This window comes from Cryptomeria japonica, chromosome 6 (genome assembly GCF_030272615.1).
Source record: "Cryptomeria japonica chromosome 6, Sugi_1.0, whole genome shotgun sequence".
NCBI lineage: Eukaryota > Viridiplantae > Streptophyta > Pinopsida > Cupressales > Cupressaceae > Cryptomeria > Cryptomeria japonica.
In genome coordinates this window covers 146,420,349-146,442,169 of record NC_081410.1, presented here as the reverse complement: position 1 = coordinate 146,442,169, position 21,821 = coordinate 146,420,349, and the positions used below count along the sequence as shown (strand labels likewise).

Sequence of the window (21,821 nt, the reverse complement as noted above, 5' to 3'; positions counted from 1 at the left end):
CTTTCAGCAGTTTTCCATCCTTGTTGCCATAGATTGGTAGTATTAGGATCAGCAGCATGAACAGGAGTAGTAATACCTTACTCTAATTACAGTTTGGGTAAATCCACAGGGAGAAGATGAGCATCCCCACATCCAATCCAAGGATCAACTCCCACTTTGATATTTTTACCATTTCTCACCTTCTAAGACAGTCACTGTCCAATAATAGGGGAAGAAAGAACAACAGCTTTCCAGACAATAGAAGCATTGTGTGAACTTTTAACTAGAGATCTCAGCCACCAATGGATTTAGGAGCAAGCTATTAACAGTCTAATATATATATCTACTATACCACCGTCCCCTTGTTGAAATGAGCCTCCAAATACTCTTGGCAGCAAGAGCTGCTCTAAAAAAATGTATATTCTTAAGACCCCAGCCTCCCTCGTCTTTTGGCTTTGAAATAAACATCCAGTTTGGAATACCATTTTCCCCTTTTTTACCCTTTCCAAAAAATTCTGGAGCATTTTTTTAATATTATCTCGATCACACTCTTGGGTATGTGAGCTAAAGACAGCCAATAAATTGGTATGGCTTCTAAAATTGTTTTAGTCAATGTAAGCCTTCTCCCAGCGGATAGCCATCTATGACACAACTTGTTATGATTTTGAACCTTTTCAATCAGCCATAACCAATCATTTTTACCATAACCATTTGGTTTAAATGAAATCCCAAATATTTTAAGCCTTCTTGTAGATTTAAAATTTGATAGGTAAACATATGCAAAATCCAGTTTTGTCAATCAACCTATAATCTATTGATAGAGATAGTGGATTATGTATATTGATCACCATACCTGTAGCAGCACAAAATAGATCCAAAATCTCCTTAAACTTGTTCATTTCCAGCTTGGAGCCATTGCAAAAAAGTAATACATCATCCACAAGAAGGAGATGAGTTAAAGTGGTGGAGCTACCAATCAAAATACCACTATGGAACCATTTTGTTTTGAAGCCAATAAAGCCCAACTTAAGCCCTCAGCAACTAGTAAAAATAAGGAGCGGGGAAAGAGGGCAGCCTTGTCTCAACCCTTGTGAAGGATTGAAGAAATTTGAAGCCGAGCCATTTATGAGAATGGCACATGAGAGAGAAGAGATACAACCCATTATCCAATTTACCATTTGTAAACAAAAGCCAAGATATATCAAACTGAATATATAGCCAATTTACTCTATTGTATGCCTTGGACAAATCAAGCTTCAAAACCACACTGCTAGCAACTTCCTGGTTTAATAGTGTGGATGCCTTCTTGTGCAACCCCAATTGCCTAATGAATATGTCTCCCATGTAAGAAACCAAATTGTTCACTATTTTTTTTTTGATCGGTAAATATGTTTGTATTTCTTAGTCAAAAAATTACATCTTCAAGTCTTTCAAAAAACAGATTGAAAATATACGTGCAGTATCATCCATACCTCCCCTTTCTATACCAGCTGAAAACTGAACGTCTAATCCCCTCCCCATAGCTAAAACAAAGATTATACAACATCTTATACATATATGTGTTTGCACAACACATATTGTTGTCCTCATTTTTGTTTTCAAAAATGATGGACCATTACATAAAATTTTTGTCAAAAAATGAAAATTTTACTCTATGGCACGCTTCTCGAGGCATAATTTCATCTTATCCATGGACTGGACTGATCCTTTGTTCATCCTTAAACCACATTTCAATTTTCATTGCATTCTGGGTTCGTTTGCTATGTCTTTCCTTCAATTTCGGGTTTTTTCTCCCTGACTGCAAGTGGGAAATTTTCCTTAAGTTGCAAATTTTAATGTTTTTCTTTGTTTTAGTCTTTGTAGGAAAATTTTTAGTTAATTACAAGTTCACTTTATGTAAAAAGAACTTGTAACTTACTTTTAATTTCCCCCTTGTTGCTTTTTGGTCATGTAGGAACTTTTTGGATAAGTTACAAGTTAATTTTAAATTTTAAATTTAAAAGTCACTTGTCATTCTTTTATAAAGTTCCTCTTTAGTTGCTTTTTAGTTGTAATAGGGATTTTTTCTCCTTATTACATGTTTTCTTTTTCAAGTCACTTGTAAAGGGAATTTATTTTCCCCATTTCAAGTTCTTTTTTAAGTTAAAGCTATTAAAACTTGATAAGGGGATTTTATTTTCCTCTTACAAGTTATTATAACTTGTATTTCTCTCTCAAAAACCCGATCTTGCCTAGAATGAAGAAAAGTGTCATTTTAAACTTGCAATTGAGTTTTAGAAACGCGATTTGCTCCTAGAATGAAAATAAAGGCATTTTAAACTTGCAATATGGTTTAAAAAACCCGATTTTGCCTTGTGCCAAGAAAAGTGACATTTTAAACTTGTAAAATGAAAAAAGAAACCCGATTTTCATTCTTACATGCAAAATGAAACTTGTTGCATTCTTCCAAGAACCCGACCAGCATTGTTGAAGGTTTTGATTGACATTTTCCACCAATTTTTGTGGAGAAATCTTAGGAAGAAGAAGGCGTTTTTGATCCATTGCTACTTTCATGCATTCTTAGACTCTCTTCACGCCATTTGGAGATCATGAAGGCTGGTTTCATGGCATTTGACAGCAAACACGTGTTTTATAAATTCCACGATTTTCTCCTTCAAAATGCCACGAATCCTTTCTCTTCAAAGTTGTTATTTGCTTCCTTCACTTAGGCGTTGAGGTTAAAGGAAGATTTGACTGGTTCTTGTGCCATTTTACTTGCATTTTGTGCCATGTTTTTGCTATTTAGTCTCCCAATCCGAGTTTTGAAAACGTGGCTAGGGTTTTGGGAGTTCGTTTGGTTGCTTATTTAAGGGTCTTCCTTCTTCATCACAAGGATTGTTGCATTTCCTTGGAAGAGCATTTGGATTGAAGCAAGGTATGATTCCTCTCCTTTTTGTTTTTATTTTCTTGTCTTGTTGGTTTTATTTCCTTGCTTGATCTTTGTATATATGTTAGTTTTGCCTCAAAGTTGATTTTCTGAGAGATTTTCCCCTTTACAAAGCAATTTGTGAATTGCATTGATCTTCCCCATTTTACCCCTTTACTTGCATTCGGGATTTTAAATCCCAATTGCAAGAAGGATGAAAATAATTGATCTTCCCTTATGGTTAGAATATTTTAACCTTCTTTTGTTAAAATTCCAAGTTTCAAAGATGAAAAATTCCCATTCTTTCAAAATCGGGTTTTTAGAACAGAATTACATGTTTAGAGTTCTTCCGATTTTCTTGAAAGTGATTTTCCCAAAATCTTTCCATTTTCATCCATACTCTTTGCCTTTATCCGTATATTCCATTCACGTCATTTCCCACACGTCGAAATCTTATTTCTCACCCATTTCTCCATTTTCCCTTTTTACAAGTATACTTGCATTCGGGTTTCAAAAGTCCGATTGCATGTTTGTCCTTCCCCACTCATATACTTGTAAAATGTTTCCCAAGATCCGAAATTGGTCAAAGTCAAGTTTCAAGCATCCCTTTTTATTTCCCATCTTCCTCTCACAAAATCATGAAGTGCAAGGGTTAGAGTTTTTCCCATTTAGAGAAGATGTTAGTTGCAGCTGATTTTGATGTTGCTTTGACACTTTTGAGTCTTCATCGTAGCATACCAGATTGTTCTTCAATGATAGATTTGTCATCATCCTCCGTTCCCAAGAAGATGAAATACAAATATGACAAATACCAGAATGAGGTTTCTCCTACACAGGTTTCCTCTCCTATGGATCGTATCAAGGATACGGAAATTGGGCATGTTGACATGTCAGAATTCATCAAAAGGGTGGAGGATCCACAGGATAGTAATATGCAGCGTTTGTTGGACAGCCACATTCACCACGCTTCCTCTTTTCCGGTTGCTGCCCTATAACCTGAATTTGTCCTTACTTGTGCTCATCATTTTGATAGGGAGACCAGAATCATCAGAAATGATGATGGGAGGCAATAATTTGCCTTAATGCGGATGCCATTGAGAAAGTCTTCAGAATACCATCTGCACCTGTGTATATGGAGATTTCCAGGGATAGTGTGGTTGAGTATTATGTCAAGAGGGAAAAGGACTGCAAATGCCATATCAATAGGTGGATTCATGAGCCACGGGCCATTTTCACAAGGTGGGCTAAGTTATACTGGTGTGATTTCAAGTGGGAAATTGGAGACATCATCACTCTCCTTAGCAGAATGCTGGGTTTTGAGTTTTCTAATGTTTTGAGCCTTGGATGTATCAGTTTATCATGTTCATAAGGCAGTCCCATCATATTTCATGGGGAGAGGTCATTAGTGATGCTTTGTGTGAACAACTTGCAACAATCCCTACCACCATGACATTTTATATGAACTCATACTTAGTGTATTTAGCAGCATCACTTAGACATTTCCCTGGTCTTTCTACTAGGGGTGATCGCTCACTTATACCACTGTGGGAATAGTATGATCAGTTGCCCTTGAGACCCAACATATTACATTTCAAGAGGGTTCAAGATGTTTTCTTTGGTTATTTCATTTGCTAGTTTGACAAGACTCTGAAGAATAGAAGGGTGTCAGATGAAGCATGGGAAAGAGTGAATGAGTATGGTTGCTTGTTCCTTCAATTCCCGACTTTTACTTATATGAGAGTCAGATGCTACAGTGAGCAGCCGTACATGCTTCCTAGATACTCAATTGATAGGATTATTCTTATGGAGTTGGGAAGACTCATGGCTGTGCATGCTCATCAATCTGTCAAACATAAGGTTGGGATGGGGATTTCTACAACTAACCCATTGAAGATTAGTTAGTATTCTCTTGTCACATCTGTCAAAGCCAAAGCCATGGAGACTGAGATGCAGGAAATTAAATTCAAAAGGTTTAAGTCAAGGGCAAATTTTGATTACCAAGGGATGAAGGAAAGGATTAAGAAATCCTTCATACATGTGCATCGGATTGAGGATATCTTGGTGGATCTCTGTATAGAAAAGGAGGTTCTCAAGATGGATTACTGTAGGCTCACCCTTGAGCAGATTGTTGATCTAAAACTTGTGAACATTCCACAGGGGACGGTTGATGATGGGAATGTGCTTGATCCAAAATATATCTCACGGAAGGTCGAAGAAGCTCCACTTCCTCTGATCCAATGGTCACATAAAGAATGCACTTCCATTCTTGAGAGATTTCAGTCCATATTAGCTAACACCAACACTTGGCTCAAAGGTAATGGTGTTAGGCTCATCAAGATTAAGGTTGGAAAGGAAGATGATTCTACAGAGCCTCTTGGACGCAAGTTTGAGATTCAGATTGATAACAAGGAAGGTGCATCATCTTCTGGCGCAAGGATCAAGTTGCGCGTCAGTTGGGCAATGGTGCTTCCTCCTGAGGAGGCGACAGTTCATGGGAAAGAAAAGTCCGAGCTACACATTCATGTGATCGATCCTGATGGTCCAGAAGAAGGACAACAATCAGATGATGCTCCTAGGTCACTAGCTTCAGAGTCATCTCATGAGATTCCCTCCTCAATTCCCATGGAGCTATCTCTATCTCCTCTTGACTCGGTAGCGGCCGAGTCCCCTCAAGATGCCATTCCTATTTCAGTAGTTGAGCCTCCTATTGATCATCAACAAGAGAGTCTGCTAGAAATCTTCGAGGATACTCCTGCATGCATTCATCTATCAGAGATTGATACCTCTACTTCTAGCTTTGAGGAGTTTATGAAACAAACTTCATGTCCTTTGGTTACTGAGCAAGCCATGATTGCCATCCAGACAAATACTTCCCCCAGGATGACCACGGTTGCTCAAATAGAAACTGTTTCTCCTTCGCTCACAGCTGTTACTGAAGGAGAGTTGATGGCTTTACCTCCATCACTTAGTTCATTCACACCCAAGAGGAAGAAGTAGGAGTTTTCTCCTGATGCCTTTGATTACCAACAACTTAAGCAATCTAGGCCCCAAATTGCTAAAAGAGCCAAAACAATCTCAAGGGTAACAGTTGATGGTAATAAGATGAAGATGGCTGAAATTGTTGAGCCACTTGTAGATAAACCACGTGAAGAAATGTTAGCTGCTGATTACAAAGTCACAAGGGTAGAATTGGGTAAGTAAACGCATGAGGTAGTGAAGCATGATGCCCAATATTCTGTAGCTTCACTAATACAACGGTATGATGAGCTTCTAGCCAAGAAAGACAAGCTAGAAGAAGGCAATAGGCAACTTGTTGCAGCTGTCTGTAAGATCACAAAACCTGTCGATGAAGTTAGTAATCCTTCAAGTTCTACTGAGACATGAGAATCAATTCATGGAGTTGAGAGAGTTGCTCAAAAGGTACAAGCATTGGAATCTTGGGTTGATCAACTTCATAATCTATGTGCACAAATCTTGAAGGAGGTTTTCCAAATGATGGTCAAATTGAAGACCATTGAAGAACAATTGAACCAAGTTTTTGATACTTTCAAACGAAACTTGGAAAGGGTAGAAGACAACTTGACTACTTGGCTTAAAATTCCTTAGCAAAAGTTAAGTGTTCTTCTAGAACATCAGGTAATTCCTTCAAGGGTTGTGTACTTAGAATATCAGGAGCTCTTGGAGAACAAAGCCCTTGTTCTCAAGTCACATATTGAAGACATTGATGATGCTATGAGGCTGCGAATGGAAGTTTTTCAGGGTATGATCTCTCATTGTGAGAAAGCTTCTTGCAACATCATAGGTCATGATGGGGAATTATTGGCAGAAGAAAAGGTTCTCTGAGATCTGTAGTTGAAGATCCGTTAAGAGTGGAAAAGTGAATTATTTTAAGTAGCATCCATTCAAGCCTTAGTGACTTATCAAGCCTACTTGCAGGAAATCCAGTCTTCTTTTGAGAGAAATAATGCCACAATTCTTCGTTGCAGTGATGTTATCGTGAAAACCATGATCGTGGCCAAAAATACCAATGAACTAGATCCTGATGAGCTGCAAATGATCATCCGGAAGTTCAAAGGATTCATGTCTTCTCATGCTCGAACTTAAGTGTTTTTCAACACTTGGTTTCATTTTCAAAATTGTAATCGTTTAGTTGTAGTTTCTCCTTCGACATGTTTACTTGTAAAAACATTTTTGTAAGATTGCAAGTTAAGTCATTACTTGCGTTTTTGTAATTACAAGTAGACAAGTTACAAGTCAATTTAGGATAGGACTTGTAACTTTGAATAAGTCATAGTTAGTTATTAAATGAGTCTTGGTGGTTGAGAGAATTTCTCAAGTTAGTTAGGATCCTCCCACCTTTTTCTCATGACTCCTCTCCTATAAATACTTGAGGGGGTCTATTGTATCTGATATCTTTTAGAAAAGAAAGCAAAAACTCTGCCAAATTTACAACAAAGAAGTCTTTGAGCTTTCATGTGTGAATTTAAGAATTGAAAGAAATAGAAGAAAATCGCTCAAGCTTTGAGTCTTTGTGCTACATTCTTGAGTTTGTGTTCCATATTATCTGTCTTGCAAGTGTTTCTTTAAGAGCTTAATTGAATTTGATTTGCAGTTTTTGTCCTGCAAATATTGGAGGTTAATATAAATTAGAGTAAATATTCTTTTGAGAGGAGTTGTAAGACTTTGTGCTTGCACTTGTTCTTAAGAGAGTTTAAAAGCAGATTTTGTAAGAAATAGCTGCGAGTCTTTGATCTTGTACTACTTCTTACTGTTTTATGTAGAAGAGAATAAGGTATTTCAGTCTTTGTGCTGATATAATTTGTTTTGAATATCATTAATAAAGAAAAAGGGTAGATAGGACTTCACATAATCAAAATTTTGAGCTTGATATTGCTGTCCCGTCCCGAAGGAAGTGACGAAAGTCTTTGAGCTTTCAGGAAACTTCATTTCCTTTCTCTCATTTCATTTCAAAAGTTGTTACTGCTATTTTATGTCAAATTGCTATCACTTTTCTGCTGTACCATCCTATTTTAATTTTAAGTTGTAGATAGATAGGGGGAGCCTTCCCTTAATTAGGAGAGTTTTACTCACACTTAGTGGTTGAAACCACAATTTTGTATATTTCCCCAAGTGTACAAAATTTTCAACCAACACATATCAAAGACCAAATAGTGTTCTGTACTAAGATACAGAAACAATCTCCTTGCCTTTTCCACTAAACGCTTCGGCCTGTTCCATCTACTCCTCTGGGTCTTCGATGCTGTCATTGTCCTTGGGAGGAAAACCAATCCACAGTGTGCGTCAGTTCTGCCCCTTCCTCGACTTCCTCAGACGGCCATGTTTGCGCTTTGTGTATGTGGAGCTCCCCGATTGGGAGGATTTGGCCTCAAAGTCTCCCCACTTCGCCATTTCCATCTTTAGCTCCTACTTCTCCCACATCTTCAAAAACTCCTTGATTCCATGCATCCCTATTTGTGCAGAGGCGTGCCGAACCTCCTTAAGACAATTGGCACTCCACATAAGGTAAGGGCGCAAAGGGGGTTTGAATTCATGGGCATGCAACTAGGTACCATTTGGACACACAAAACCCGCACCATCCCTAGTCATCTTTAAGAACTATCCAAACCTCCACACCATTCTTCTCAAACACAACCTCATATAATCCACTCCGCCTGCTCTTTGCTCTCCAACTCCAAACAACAGGTCGCGAACATGGAAGCAATCTTGACATTCGTTCGGTATTTGAATTCAGCTCGCATATACTCATCACCGAAGACAATCTTCACTCTCATGATGAAGGTCTTCTCCTCAAACAGGAAAATGTTTGTCGATCTCTCATCAGAGATAGGCCCCCAAAACACCGTCATCGGTTGCGTGGCTTGGAAAGAAAAGTTCGGCTCCATTACACACCCTGCGAATTCGGCTTGACATAGAAGAAGTTAAAGTGACAATATGGTCTTTCCTGTTCCTTTTACATCTTAAATCCATGCTTGTCGAGGAAGCCAAGCCAACCACCTCGGCATCCTTAAGGATATTTAATGCATTGTTCTTACGAGGCTGGCAGTTACTAATGGAAAAGACATTGTCTTCGCTCGCATGCGTGAGTTAATGCAGATGGCATCCTTCATTGTTTTCTATAATATGTTTTATATAGAATTGTTTATGAAATTCACACAGTAGTGATATTTTTACTGATATTCAGTAAAGAAAAAAAATAAAAAACTAAATAGAAAAAACATAGAATCTAAAATATTTTATAAAATTGCAAATTATCTTTAAAGGGTCAGAATCTGCCTAACCTTACTTCCATACTTCTAGAACTTGTTCCTATTTTCCATTAAAAGTCTATTTCCCATGCAATTGTTTTCATTTCTCTCACATTCATTGTGTGTTGTTCACTTCTAATCCTAGCAGCTAAACACGAATATCAAAAGGTTAAAGCAGGAAATGATGATAGGCATCCAGCCTGGTCAAACACCACCTAACTGTGACTGTGAATATGTGGAGGGAGTTGACAAACACCTAATAGTTTGAATTGAATTGAAAAAGAACTATTCTAAAATGTGTGGAAGTGAACTGACTGTTTAACTGTACATTTAACACTCGTTTCACCTTTAATGTGCTTTAGCTGTACAGTGGCACTTTTTTTGAGCAATTGTTTTGAGAAAATGGTGGTTAAACTCTAGTTTGATCAATTGGTTAGGTATTGATGGTTAAAATATTACCATGAAAGGTGCATGGTAGCTAGAAATAAGACTGCAATGAGCACGCAAATGTTTGTTATTTTTACTATTCATGCAATGGTAGTCGTTTAGCTGTCAGAGGAGAGAAATTGGACAGACATGAAGGCACTGCCTCTTTTTTAACATCAGACAAATGGGGAATTTTTTAATTTATTCTCTTGTATTAAAGAACGCTGTTTTCTACTTTAATGGAGTGATATTGTCTTTGTATTATTTTTGTTTCCAAACTTCAGTTTGCAAGCTACCATTTTTTAACAGTTAACTTCTTCAGGTCATGCATTGACTGCTTTGGGCAAGCGGCAGGATGCAGTGCAGGCTTGGAAGGAAGGTTATGGATATGCACTGGGCCGATCCGTGGATCTAAAGCAACTACTCGATTTGCAGGAATTACTAGCTGATTTAAAAAGTGATTTATCAGTGGTCAGTGATAGTGAAAATGGAGAGTCACCAAATTCAACACTGACTTCTTCCAACTCAAATTGTACAAGCCCTTTCCAATCTGTTGAGAAGGAAAAGCTTTCCAGAAAGGAAAACACTACTGAGAAGGAAAAACCTGTTGAGAGGACAAAACCTTCACATAAAGAGGTTGATGTAGGCTCTCAAGTTGCTCAAAAAACTCGGTCAATAAGCTTGGATCTTCGGTTATCAAGAGGAATAGCCCAGGTTTTTTCCTACCATGCACTCGAGTCTTATTTTTAAGTGGCTTTGGTATTTCTATAGATTTCACAAAAACACGCTATAATGCAAATATGGACTTATGTGAATGAAACATAGTATTATACTTGAAAAATAAATACAAACACATGTTTTTTATGGGCAAAAAAATCCTTATTACAAATACCAGATGTTCTCTGCAATATGCTGGACAAGTGAAGGAAGCACTCAAAACTCTCTTAGTGGGTTTGTTGCAGTATCTTTTGCGATCAAGATTATATCACATTATATAGATTAGACATTCTTGTATATTCTTAGCCTTTTCAATGCTTGCTTCTTATTTCTGTTCTTCAAGGGAAGCTATTTCTGCCAAGCATTTACAGATAGTTATTTAGATGTCATTATAGTCGCTTGATTAAAAGATCGGACTTTTTATTGCATTTGGTTTTACTTCATCATTTTTAATTTGATAAATTATTAGAATACATACCTTAAATTATATGTATTCTCTTAATGATTAATTTGAAAGGCTATGTCTATTTTTTTATTTTTTTATAAGTGAATGGACATGAACAGCGTAACTTAAGTGCTGCTGTTTGCAGGTTAATGAGGGCAATTATGAACATGCCATAACTATATTTAATCAGGCAAGTCTTATTCCTAAATGCTATGTTTGTGGTGCACCATCAAGGGGTACTTTTTCATTGTTTTGCATAGTGTGGCATATTACACATAAAACACGCTTTTTCCATGTGTAGCATGATGTGACATATCTGATACATGAAGCATGCAGATATTGAGGGATAATCCAACATCGGCTGAGGCACTAATAGGAAGAGGAACTGCATATGCATTTCAAAGAAAGCTTGAAATTGCAATTTCAGATTTTTCTAAGGTTGAAAGCTAAACGCTACATACTGTCATTCAGTTGAGTATTCTCATTGTATCAGTGCATTCAATGACTTTAATTTTTGGCCTTACTTTGGAAAGGCAATACAATCAAATCCCTCAACTGGGGAGGCATGGAAACGACGTGGGCAGGCAAGAGCAGCATTAGGAGAAAACAAAGAGGTAAATAATCTGTGTTTTTATATTTGTCGACTAACTTGTGACTCTTAGCTATAACTTTGCAATGCCGTTACTCAATTTACCTTTTTAAACTATATATGAAAGTTTCGGGTCCTTTTTGGAGAGATCAGAGATTGGGTAATAGGATGCACTTCTAGTAAAAGTCTATGTGACAAGACACTCATCTTCTTTGATGGTTGGTTAGGGGTAATAGGATGCACTTTTAGTAAAAGTCTATATGACAAGTTTCAGTATGAGTGTCTCATCTTCTTTGATGGTTGGTTAGGTGTGAATGTACTGGTTTGAAGTCAATTCAAAATTGAGTAAGATAGAGGATTGATGGTTGGTTAGGTGTGAATGTACTGATTTGAAGCCAATTTAAAATTGAGTAAGACATGACTCACTAACGTGATGTGTTATACAACAAAGAAATCGTCAATGTTTCTCTGTGCTTTTAGTATATTGCAAAAATATTGTTGGACTTTTTGGATAACAGGAGGATGACAAATGTATAACACTATTCAGAGGTTGACATTTTGCAAATAAGTGCAAATACAAAGATTCTACTGCTTGGTTCTGTTTGGAGAGACACCTCAAATGTGGCATCATGTTATAACTAATCAGTATTGATCATAAGTACTACAAGGTGCATTGCCCCAGCAGAGAAAAACAATAGATGCTATTTCAATGTGCTGGTTGCATAAATAGTTAGATTGTTAAATTTGTGAGCAGAGTCATATTTTCTTTTTGTTGAAACTAGATAAGTTATTTTATATTTTTTATTGTACAAACGTTCACTGGAAAATCATAGAGCTATGTGCGATATCAGACATCTCATTCTCATAGGCCAAAATGAACTTACCATATATCGAAAACAGGGATGGATATGTCATATATATTACTCAAAATTTATATGTTCAAAACAAGTTCATGCCTAGACAAAATCTTCTCGTGGACATTTATGATTTATGAGAATAAAATTTACAGAGCTTAATTGTGATAGCATAAAAAAGAATTTATGACAAGAAAGCTGAAAGAGTTTAGCTGCAATTAGTTGATACAAAAAATCTGCTTTTTACTTATTTAAAAAGTATTATTTTCTAGGCTTTTCTCATGGGTACACACAGGGTTTGTCCTCTGGACTGTGGATTTGTCCAGGTATGACTTAGATTTACCCAGAACAAACCTACAGTCTGGGGTATGAACCCTGAGCATACCAAGTGTTGGTGTGTGTTTTATGACACACCGGACATAGAATAAAGATGCCCACAAGGCACTTTATCCTCTCTTGAATAAAATCACCGCGTATGCTAAGATTGCAAAGAAGATCATATGGGGAATCCAATGTTTTCATTGTGAACTAGAGACTTTAATGGTGGGTATAGCTTGTTTGGTGATGTATGCTGGTAATTCAAGGGGGACTTACAAATTTCATTCGCAATGAAAACTCTTTATTTTTTGGGATTTTCTCGATTTTGGATTTCAAAAAAAGGAAAAAGGATTCAGGATTTCTATACCATTCCTAGGAATTTAAGAGACGATAGTGATTGGGTGAAACTAAACCACGCTTTGGTTTGCTAATTTAATCAACTAAACAAAGTGGGTGCAATCTTCAAGGGTTGTGCTTAAAATTTTCATACCGTGAATACTACTATTAGGATGAACAATACTTATCTGAAGGTAGAAGTTAAACATCCACAAAATACGCTTAGGCTAATTTTGCACGATGAACAAAAATCATCTGTTCATCAAAAGTATGAGCAATGATTTCACCAACCAATACTATCAAATCTTACATTCATTTAATAACTTTAATAAAGCAAATTCTATTCTACGTTGAAGAAAATATGAAACCATGAAACTATGAGATAACATAGAGATTCAAAGCAATGCAAATGAACTTTATTATCATAATAGTCTTAAGCAACAATTTCACCAATCTCTCCCATATAAATGAGAGAAGAGTGTTTTATATAGAGTCTTAAAATGAATGAAAGGCCCAGATCAAACAGAGATCAACGGTCGAGATCAAAACATAGATACCCTAACTAGGGTTTACAATAGTTATCCAACAAGAGCAAATAAAAGAAAGACACATGTCACATGGAGCTTTCTTCTAGAAGACTGCATCCCTTATCCCCTTTCTATGGCAACATATTCAATGAACCTGGACACAAGAGGATAACCTCTTCCATTGTAACATGTGGCAACATGTTTATTTTGAATTCGATCACATCCAAATCATCAGCATAGGTGGCAAAAGCATTCTCCCAATCCAAATCTTGTTTCTGAAAGGCATCCTTGATGGAAAAGAAGGCGGATGCCTTAGTCAAATTTTGCTTAAGGATCTGTCCTGTAGAAGTGAAGAAATTCTCTCGAGCTTTGACTTTCAGATTTTCCATGTTTATTTCATTTTCTCGAATTGCTTCCTTTCCAAGCACATCAACAACCACAAGGAAAATCTTATTTTGAATTTCTATAAACAACTCTTTAATTTTGAAACCATCAACCTTTACCTTCTGTAAAACTTCATTTCTTGCTATCAATGCCCAATACCATGTGCTGAAGTCATAGATATCTCCAGTTGCAATCACTTGCCCATCTATTAATTTCTGCTTGGGAATTCCTTTCAACACCTTCAAGCTGTTAATTTTTGTACTTTCAGATTAATGTAAAACTCAGAAATCAGAATTTAGTTTCTAATTAGTTGTTTGTTGTAGAATTTAGAGATTTCTAGATTTAGGCATAACATAGAAATGAACAAATAAGAACAAAACACAATTACCTTGGGAAAACCTCCTAGGAGGAAAAACCCAGCCAGAAAAGATCCTCAGATCTGATTATGGATTAGATTCAATATTTTGATTACAATACTTATCTCAAGTACTTGTAGAGGTCTGAGATGTTTACTCTTAGAGCTGATGAAATCTTCAACAAGTCTGCACTTTCACAAGCATTAGATCTGCCCCTTTAGCGCAACAATCAGCAATCAGGTTTATACACTGGATCTGCACTTTCAGTGCATCTAAGATCTGCACTTATGCTTGAAACTGATCAGTAACCCTAGCGCCTTAATTCTGGAACAGTTTGCACTCCTTTATGACAGCATGTACTTGATATTGGCTCCTTCAATGGCAGGTGTGATTTGCATAAGTTCCTTCTTCAGCCTTCGCATTAGGCAGATGTATGTTTTGCATCATTAGGCAGATGCATATTTCGCATGAAAGGATATATGATTGTGTATTGAATGAGGTGAAGATGTCTTTATTTATATGTGATGCAAGATCCATTTATTTCGGCCTATAATAAATTAATAACCTTTAATTTATTTATATCTCTTTTACCGAAATGCTTTATTAGATAGGGTCGGCCCTATTCATGGGAGCACATTATCTTGAATGTAGCGTGGGGTTTTAGGAAGTGCCGTGAGAGAGGGCCCAGCCCTATACGTTGAAGGAGGGGTCAGCCCTTTGGGCGGATTCCAATGTTGCCCAAGGCAATTGGAATCCGCCATTCCTACTTAATTACAATCAACACAAGCATGGGATTACTTTATCTTGAATATTTTGAAGATCCTTCCCTCATTTCTGCCATGTCTTGAATTCTAGACAGTAATGAAGAAGTTTGCCCATATGCTAATATTAAAACAATGCGAGACACGCAGTGGATTTCAAAGAATTGATTGAATTAACAGAATGAGCAAGACGCTCATAAATAATACAAGAATATTTACAAGAATAGCAAGTTTCTAATAGGTAATAGAATATTAAAATAATGTTAATTTTAGTATTAATGCTCAATAGTGTATATTCTATTTTGGTTAGATCGTCTTCGATCTTCTCAGCAGTTTCCTATTAGAAACTTGCTATTCTTGTATTATTTATGAGCGTCTTGCTCATTCTGTTAATTCAATCAATTCTTTGAAATCCATTGCGTGTCTCGCATTGTTTTATGGTATCAGAGCTATAGGAGGAATTTTTTCGAAAATTTTTTAATCCTAATTTCCAATTAGTGGAAATTTTCGAAATTATTTTCTGGAAAAATTTATCAAAGTTTTTTTTTTTGGCTTCTGGGGTGGAATCGTCGTTTTTCGACCTGCAGGATCGTCGTTTTTGGCAACCTGTGTTTGCAGGGTCGTCGCGTTTTTTCGCGATTTGTGTTCGCGTGCCTGCGGGGTTGTATCGTCGCGTTTTACCGCGACCTGCGTTCGCGCGACCTGCAGGGTCTGTCTTCGGCGGTGTCCGCGGCCCTGTGCGTGCCAGCTTGTTCGCGTGCCTACAACCTCGCTTTGTCTTCGCCTGTTCGCAACCTCCACTTCGCCTGTTCGCGACCTCCGGCGTCGCGACTTGTTCCCGGCGTCGCTTCGGCACCTGCGACCGGTTCTCGGCACCTGCAACCTGGTCACGGCTCTGTGCACGTCTGCAGGCTTCGACGTCGTCACCTCCAGCGGCGCCACCTGCAACTTGTCACTCTCTGCAAACGTTGATGTCATTTTCTGAGAAAACAATGGTGCCCACGACCTCTGCATTTTTCGATTGAAGTGTTTACCTCCATTTTTTTATCGAAAATAATTTTTTCTTGCAGATTCTTTGTGGGTTTTTCGAAACCCAATCTGGGTAGTTGTCCGTTTTTTCTGGGTGCCTTGATTTTCATGCCTTGATTTTCGAGCTCGCGGATCCAGATTCTGATAGGAGAATCCTTCTGGGTTTTTTGCACGCATTTCTGGGTTGTCTTTGGATTTTTCTGGGTCAGCCAGGAATTTTTCTTGGGAAACGTGCAAATGGCTTCTCTCACCAATCTGATGTTAGAAGGCAGTCAACGCTTTAATGGTCACAATTACAACATCTGGAAACAGCGTATGTTGACCATTTTTGAATATAGGCGTCTTGACCAGCTTGTTTTGGGCAAAGAGCTCAGTCCTGGTACACCTGGTGCAGATCAAGATAAGTTTGATGAATGCAATCGAGAGGCAGTTATGCTTCTCAAACTTTCAGTGACTGATGATCAGTTACTGCAGATTCCTTCCGGCAAGACAGCTTCCGACATCTGGAAGCATCTGAAGGAATTGCATGAGACATCCGACAAGAGCCGAGCATTCTTTCTGAAGAATCAGTTGTTCTCCATTATGATGGACGAACGTATGTCTTTACAGGAGCACCTCATGAGGATTAAGGACATTCGAGATCAGCTCGAAGCTATTGGTCGGACTATGGAGGAAGAAGACATGGTAGTAATCACTCTGAAAAGTCTTCCGAAATCGTATGAACACTTCATTGAGACCCTCAATATTACTTCCACTAATGTTGATCTGAAGTTTTCAGAATTGTGCACCAAACTTCTACAGCAGGATCGCTGGAAACAACAGTTTTATACATAGCCAATTTTATTTTTATCTTCTCCATGTAGGTTGGCGTGTCGGCAAGGAATCTTCCCTACATTTTCTCTTCTTGGGCAGACTTGGACATGTTTCAAGGAACTTATGCTAAGTGTTGGGCAGACTTCATGTGTTGCCAAGGAACTTTCCAACCTTTCCTAGGTGGACTTGGGATGAACTCAAGGAATTTATGCCATGCTAGAGGGCTGAGTTTGCTTGTTGCTAAGGAAGATTTACTTCACCTTGGGTGGACTTGGTGTTGGCTTAAGGAATTTCTGCTCGCTTTGCCATTGGAAATCTTCTTCAATTTACCATCGGAAATCCTCTTTACTTGCTTGAACACTTAGTAAATTTTCTTCACTTTTCACCATGGATTCCTAGCATGTTCTTTCTGGAACTTCTGGATCAACTTCTTGTCTGCAGAATTTTCTTGCTTTTCCATCTTGGAGATACGAACTTTTCATTTCAAAAACAGGAACCTCATTGTCTTGACCTGAATGACCTAATCCTAGGTCAACTTTCAAAAAAAGCTGAAAAAAGCAAAAAGCAAAAAGCAAAAAAGCAGGTGGAAAAGGTGATTCTCCGATTGGTCCCAAAGTGCCAAAAAGCAAAAAGCAAAAAGCAAAAAAACAGAATTCCACAAAAATAGGAAGTTGTTAGAATTGACCTCAAGCAGTTGTGTTTTTCGTCCTTTGGCTTGCCTTAGCACTTTTGTGATGTCAAAATGTCCATTTGATCCTGATTGGTCCAATTGACTCCAGGAATTTAAAAAAAACTCTTGAAAACCCCTAACTCTAGACTTGCAAAGATTGGTGACTAAAAAAAAAACCCTAAAAAGCAAAAACAATTGGGGGTCCCCATTTGCAATGGGGCAATGTGTGAAAAAGGTCACAACACCAAGGAGGGACCAGAATCGGGCAAACCCTGTAACATAGGTCATTATAATGGCTAACAGTGTGAGTGAATAGGATCCATCTCTTATTTATTCTATTTGCTTTCTCCTGGGTTGGGTGTGTTGATGTTCTCTTTTGTCTTGAATTCTCTCAATGCTTTAGGCTTAATTTACTTACGATCTGTTTTATAGTTTCCCACTCCAACAATTTGCATCCTAATTTGCCAGTCTACCTGCTTCATTAACCTTTCTACAAGTATTGTACACCCATTCCTTGCAATTCGCTATTTTGTGTATCCCCTTTATCTTTTTAATGGAAGCAATATGAAAGACATTGCTGTTTTTAGTAAACATAATGTTGGTCCTAGACACTTCGCTGTTCTGTTTGGAGATTGACCTAATGACACCTGTCAAGTTCAATTTCAAACCCTCCATGATAACAGAGCCATAGCCCTCAGTTATGATTACTATGAGCTTTCAGCCTGATTGCTGCTTTACTTGACAATGGGGAAACATCAAACTGAACCTCGGGTGTGAAAGGGAAAGGGACAGTTACAAACTTAACTTCTAAACAGCAAAAATGAAGAGTAGATATGCTTCATTTTCATTGGCTCCTTGGGTTGGATTGTGACCAGACAGGGGACTGGATAGAATCTCAAAGGGAACCCTATAAAGTTCGGATATTCATTTCATCAATGCAGCCTCCAAGGCAAAGGGGAGGGGCTTATCACCAAATTGGAGGAGAAATGTAAGTTCGACATCTCAATTCCAAACTTATAAATGAAAATAGGGCATTATGGAATGTATTGCCATTGTGATGGAAAATGAAGTTGTGGTGGTAGGGAAGGGCCCCTTCTTAATTATGGGGCAGGCCCTTGAATCTGTTCGTGCTGCTTTTTTCGATCTATATGCCCTAGATATCACAGAAAGGGTCACCAAGAATCTCTCACTTTATATGGTAGGCTGGACCGAGTCTCAATGGCCAAAACTGCCCAGCTATATAGGTAAGGGGTTTGCTCGTGCTTTTAACAGTAGTTGGGCAGGCTACAAAAGATCAAGGTAAAGGTGATGTCTCCATTATAGAGTGGGGGCCTGTTGGAAATGTGTATGTAATTCATTTGTGGTACCATAACATGTTTCATGTTCTTGAATGAACAAAACACACAACAACCTTGGTAGATTGGTTGAATTCTCTAACGATTAAAGGATTTTTTATATCACTAGGAAGAACATACTAATGAGAGTTGGCTTTTGATACTCCATTTAAACACTATTTGAAGAGCTCCATCACGTGGATTAACTATCTCTGGCATTTATGTTTGCATGGTGTAAAGGTTGCCCTTGATGAGCTGAGGATGTACTCCTACTAGTACAAGTTAAGACAAGACACTGCATTCTCTACGATGATAGGATTTTCCATCTTTGTTCTCTCCAAGAGGCGGAAACTGAAGAGTATTTCATTTGTAGATGTAATTTCTTATGGGATATCCAAAGGTAGTGTTTAATAATTTATACATAGATCCAGGGTATTCTTTGTCCACATTCTTTTGCTATCTTGATCAATTTTATCTTAACGAGTCTCCTATCCGAACGTGTAAGATTTAACAGGGGATCCCTAAGACTACCATGTTGATTACCTCCTTTTAACCTATCTCTAACAGCCAAGGGGATGCACAATTATACAACACTAGAGTTTCAGTCACACAGACTGGTACATGTCATTGAGATATTGCTCTTCTTTGCATACTGCAGCTTGGGCGTCCCAACACACTTATGCATTTTAGCTATTGTGGTTCTGCTTTACTTTGCTATTGTGGGTCTACTGTTCTCATTGTCCTCTCTACTGTGGCATATAGGTGAGAAATCACCGTCTGTACATAGATTCAAGGGTTTCTCTACCATATACTTTTTGCTATGCTGATCAGAGGTGCACAACCCTTTTTTAAGAGGCTGCCAGTCTTAGGTATAGGATTTTGTAAGGATCCCTAGGACTAGCAGGTTGATTACATCCTTTTAGTCCATGTTTCATGTTCTTTATTGACATTATTTTTGCTATGATGATCAGAGGTGCATTGCCTCTTTTATAGAGGTTGCCACTCTTGGTATAGGATTGAAATTGATTACATATTTTTTGCCCATTTCTGTTGTTGGAGGGGATACACACCCTATGGACATTGCTGATTCAGACGCAAAAGGTCAGTGAGATGATGCTCTTCTTTGCATACTGCTAATATTGTTCCCACACTTTCTCACTTTAGCTTTTGGATATGATTCGGTATGCTCTACACATAGTACTCTACAATGCTGCATCCTTGTGTTTGCCCTCTCGGTTTTGTAGGATTTTCCCATGGATATTGTTTGGTCCTGCGTTAGTGCTTTTGCAGTGGTGGATGATAAGGTTGTTGGTTATTCTGGATCAAGCTTTGTCACAGATTCATCAGTGTTAGTTTTCAGCCTTAGCCTTCAGCTTTACAAGTGGTCTTCATCAACTTTGTGCATCATTCATGGTCTTTCTTTCACACGGCTATTTGGTCTTGTACTTGGATTGCTTTCTTTGGGGTTTAATCATGTTGGATTTATCTCCACCTCCATTATTCATGTTGCATATTTACATTGTTTTGGCTATGCAGTGTAAGTTGCTTTTCTGAATCTAGGGTTCTTTCTTCCTTAGCAATTTTCTATTCAAATTGGATCTAGCTTCAAGTCCTAGTGATCTAATTTTCTTCATTTGTGGACATTAATTTGACTTTACTCCCTTTCATTTGAATCTGATATAAGGGAATTGTTGTCATTTTTTGACACCCTTGGTCCATCAGTGAGAACCGATTAGAGACATGTTCCTTGGACCAGTGCTGCCCCAGTTTGATCCAAGAGAAGACGATGGAATCATAAAGTATGAAGTGTTGTCTTGTCGGAAATTCCTTTCCCAAGCCTTCTCTTCCTCTCTCTTTCCCGGAACTCCGGAACCTCGAGGTTCTGAAGTTCCCTTCCTTGGTCTCTTGTTCTCTTGCCCCAGAACTCCGGAACCCCGAAGTTCCCAAGTTGCTAGTCTTCCCAACTACGGTGACCCAGAACTCCGAAGTTCCCCCAACTACGGTGACCCAGGTCTCCGAAGTTTCCCCAACTACGGTGACCCAAGTCTCCGAAGTTCCTAGGTCTTCTCTTCCTCAACCCCGGAACTTTGGAACCCCGAAGTTCCCAGGTTCCCAAGTCTTGCCAACTTCGGTGACCCAGCTCTCCGAAGTTCCCCCAACTACGGTGATCCAGGTCTTCGAAGTTCCTAATTCCTCAATCTCGGAACTCTGGAATCCCCAGGTTCCCAAGTTCCTTATTCCTCAACCCCAGAACTCCAAAACCCCCAGGGTCTCAAGTTCCTTATTCCTCAACCTCGGAACTCCGGAACCCCCAGGTTTCGAAGTTCCTAAGTCTTCAACCATGGAACTCTAGAACCCCCAGGTTCCCAAGTTCCTTATTCCTCAACCTTGGAACTCTAGAATTCCCAGGTTCCCAAGTTCCTTATTCCTCAACCCCGGGACTCTGGAACCCCAGGTTCCCAAGTTCCTAGTTCTTCTACCTCGGAACTCTGGAACCCCGAAGTTCCCAAGTTCCCAAGTCTTGCCAACTTCGGTGACCCAGGTCTCCGAAGTTCCCCCAACTACGGTTACCCAGGTCTTTGAAGTTTCTCCAATTTCGGTGACCTAGGTTTCCCAAGTTCCTTATTCCTCAACCCTGAAACTCCGGAACCCCCAGGTTCCCATGTTCCTTATTCCTCAACCTCGGAACTCCGGAACCCCCAGGTTCCCAAGTTCCTAGTTCTTCTACCCCGGAACTCCGGAACCCCTAGGTTCCCAAGTGCCTTAGTCTTCAACTCCGAAACCCCCAGGCTCCCAAGTTCCTAGTTCTTCTACCCCGGAACTCCGGAACCCCTAGGTTCCCAAGTGCCTTAGTCTTCAACTCCAAAACCCCCAGGCTCCCAAGTTCCTAGGTCTTCCCAAGTTCAGTAACCCAGGTCTCCGAAGTTTCCCCAACTTCGGTGACCCAGGTCTCCAAAGTCTTCCAAACTTCTTTCCGGCTGACAACACTTCCAGATGGTGTGATCGACACTCGAGGCTTTAAATGCTTTGACAATTTTGGTGACTTATGCACTTTCTTTTGTGGGGCCACAGTGGCGCATTTAATGTTTTTGGCAGGATTTCCATCAAGGGA

The 21,821-nt window shown here is 38.7% G+C and overlaps 1 protein-coding gene across 1 annotated transcript in view; it reads left to right on the top strand.

The window, feature by feature from the left end:
- LOC131064984 (suppressor of RPS4-RLD 1) overlaps nucleotides 1-21,821 on the top strand; it is a 187,480-nt gene that overhangs the window by 13,976 nt on the left and 151,683 nt on the right. Inside the window, exons 3-6 of the mRNA XM_057999333.2 lie at nucleotides 9,899-10,290; nucleotides 10,884-10,928; nucleotides 11,075-11,176; nucleotides 11,272-11,352. Of these exons, the coding sequence (XP_057855316.1) occupies nucleotides 9,899-10,290; nucleotides 10,884-10,928; nucleotides 11,075-11,176; nucleotides 11,272-11,352 (620 nt within the window). The remainder of the gene's footprint in view (nucleotides 1-9,898; nucleotides 10,291-10,883; nucleotides 10,929-11,074; nucleotides 11,177-11,271; nucleotides 11,353-21,821) is intronic.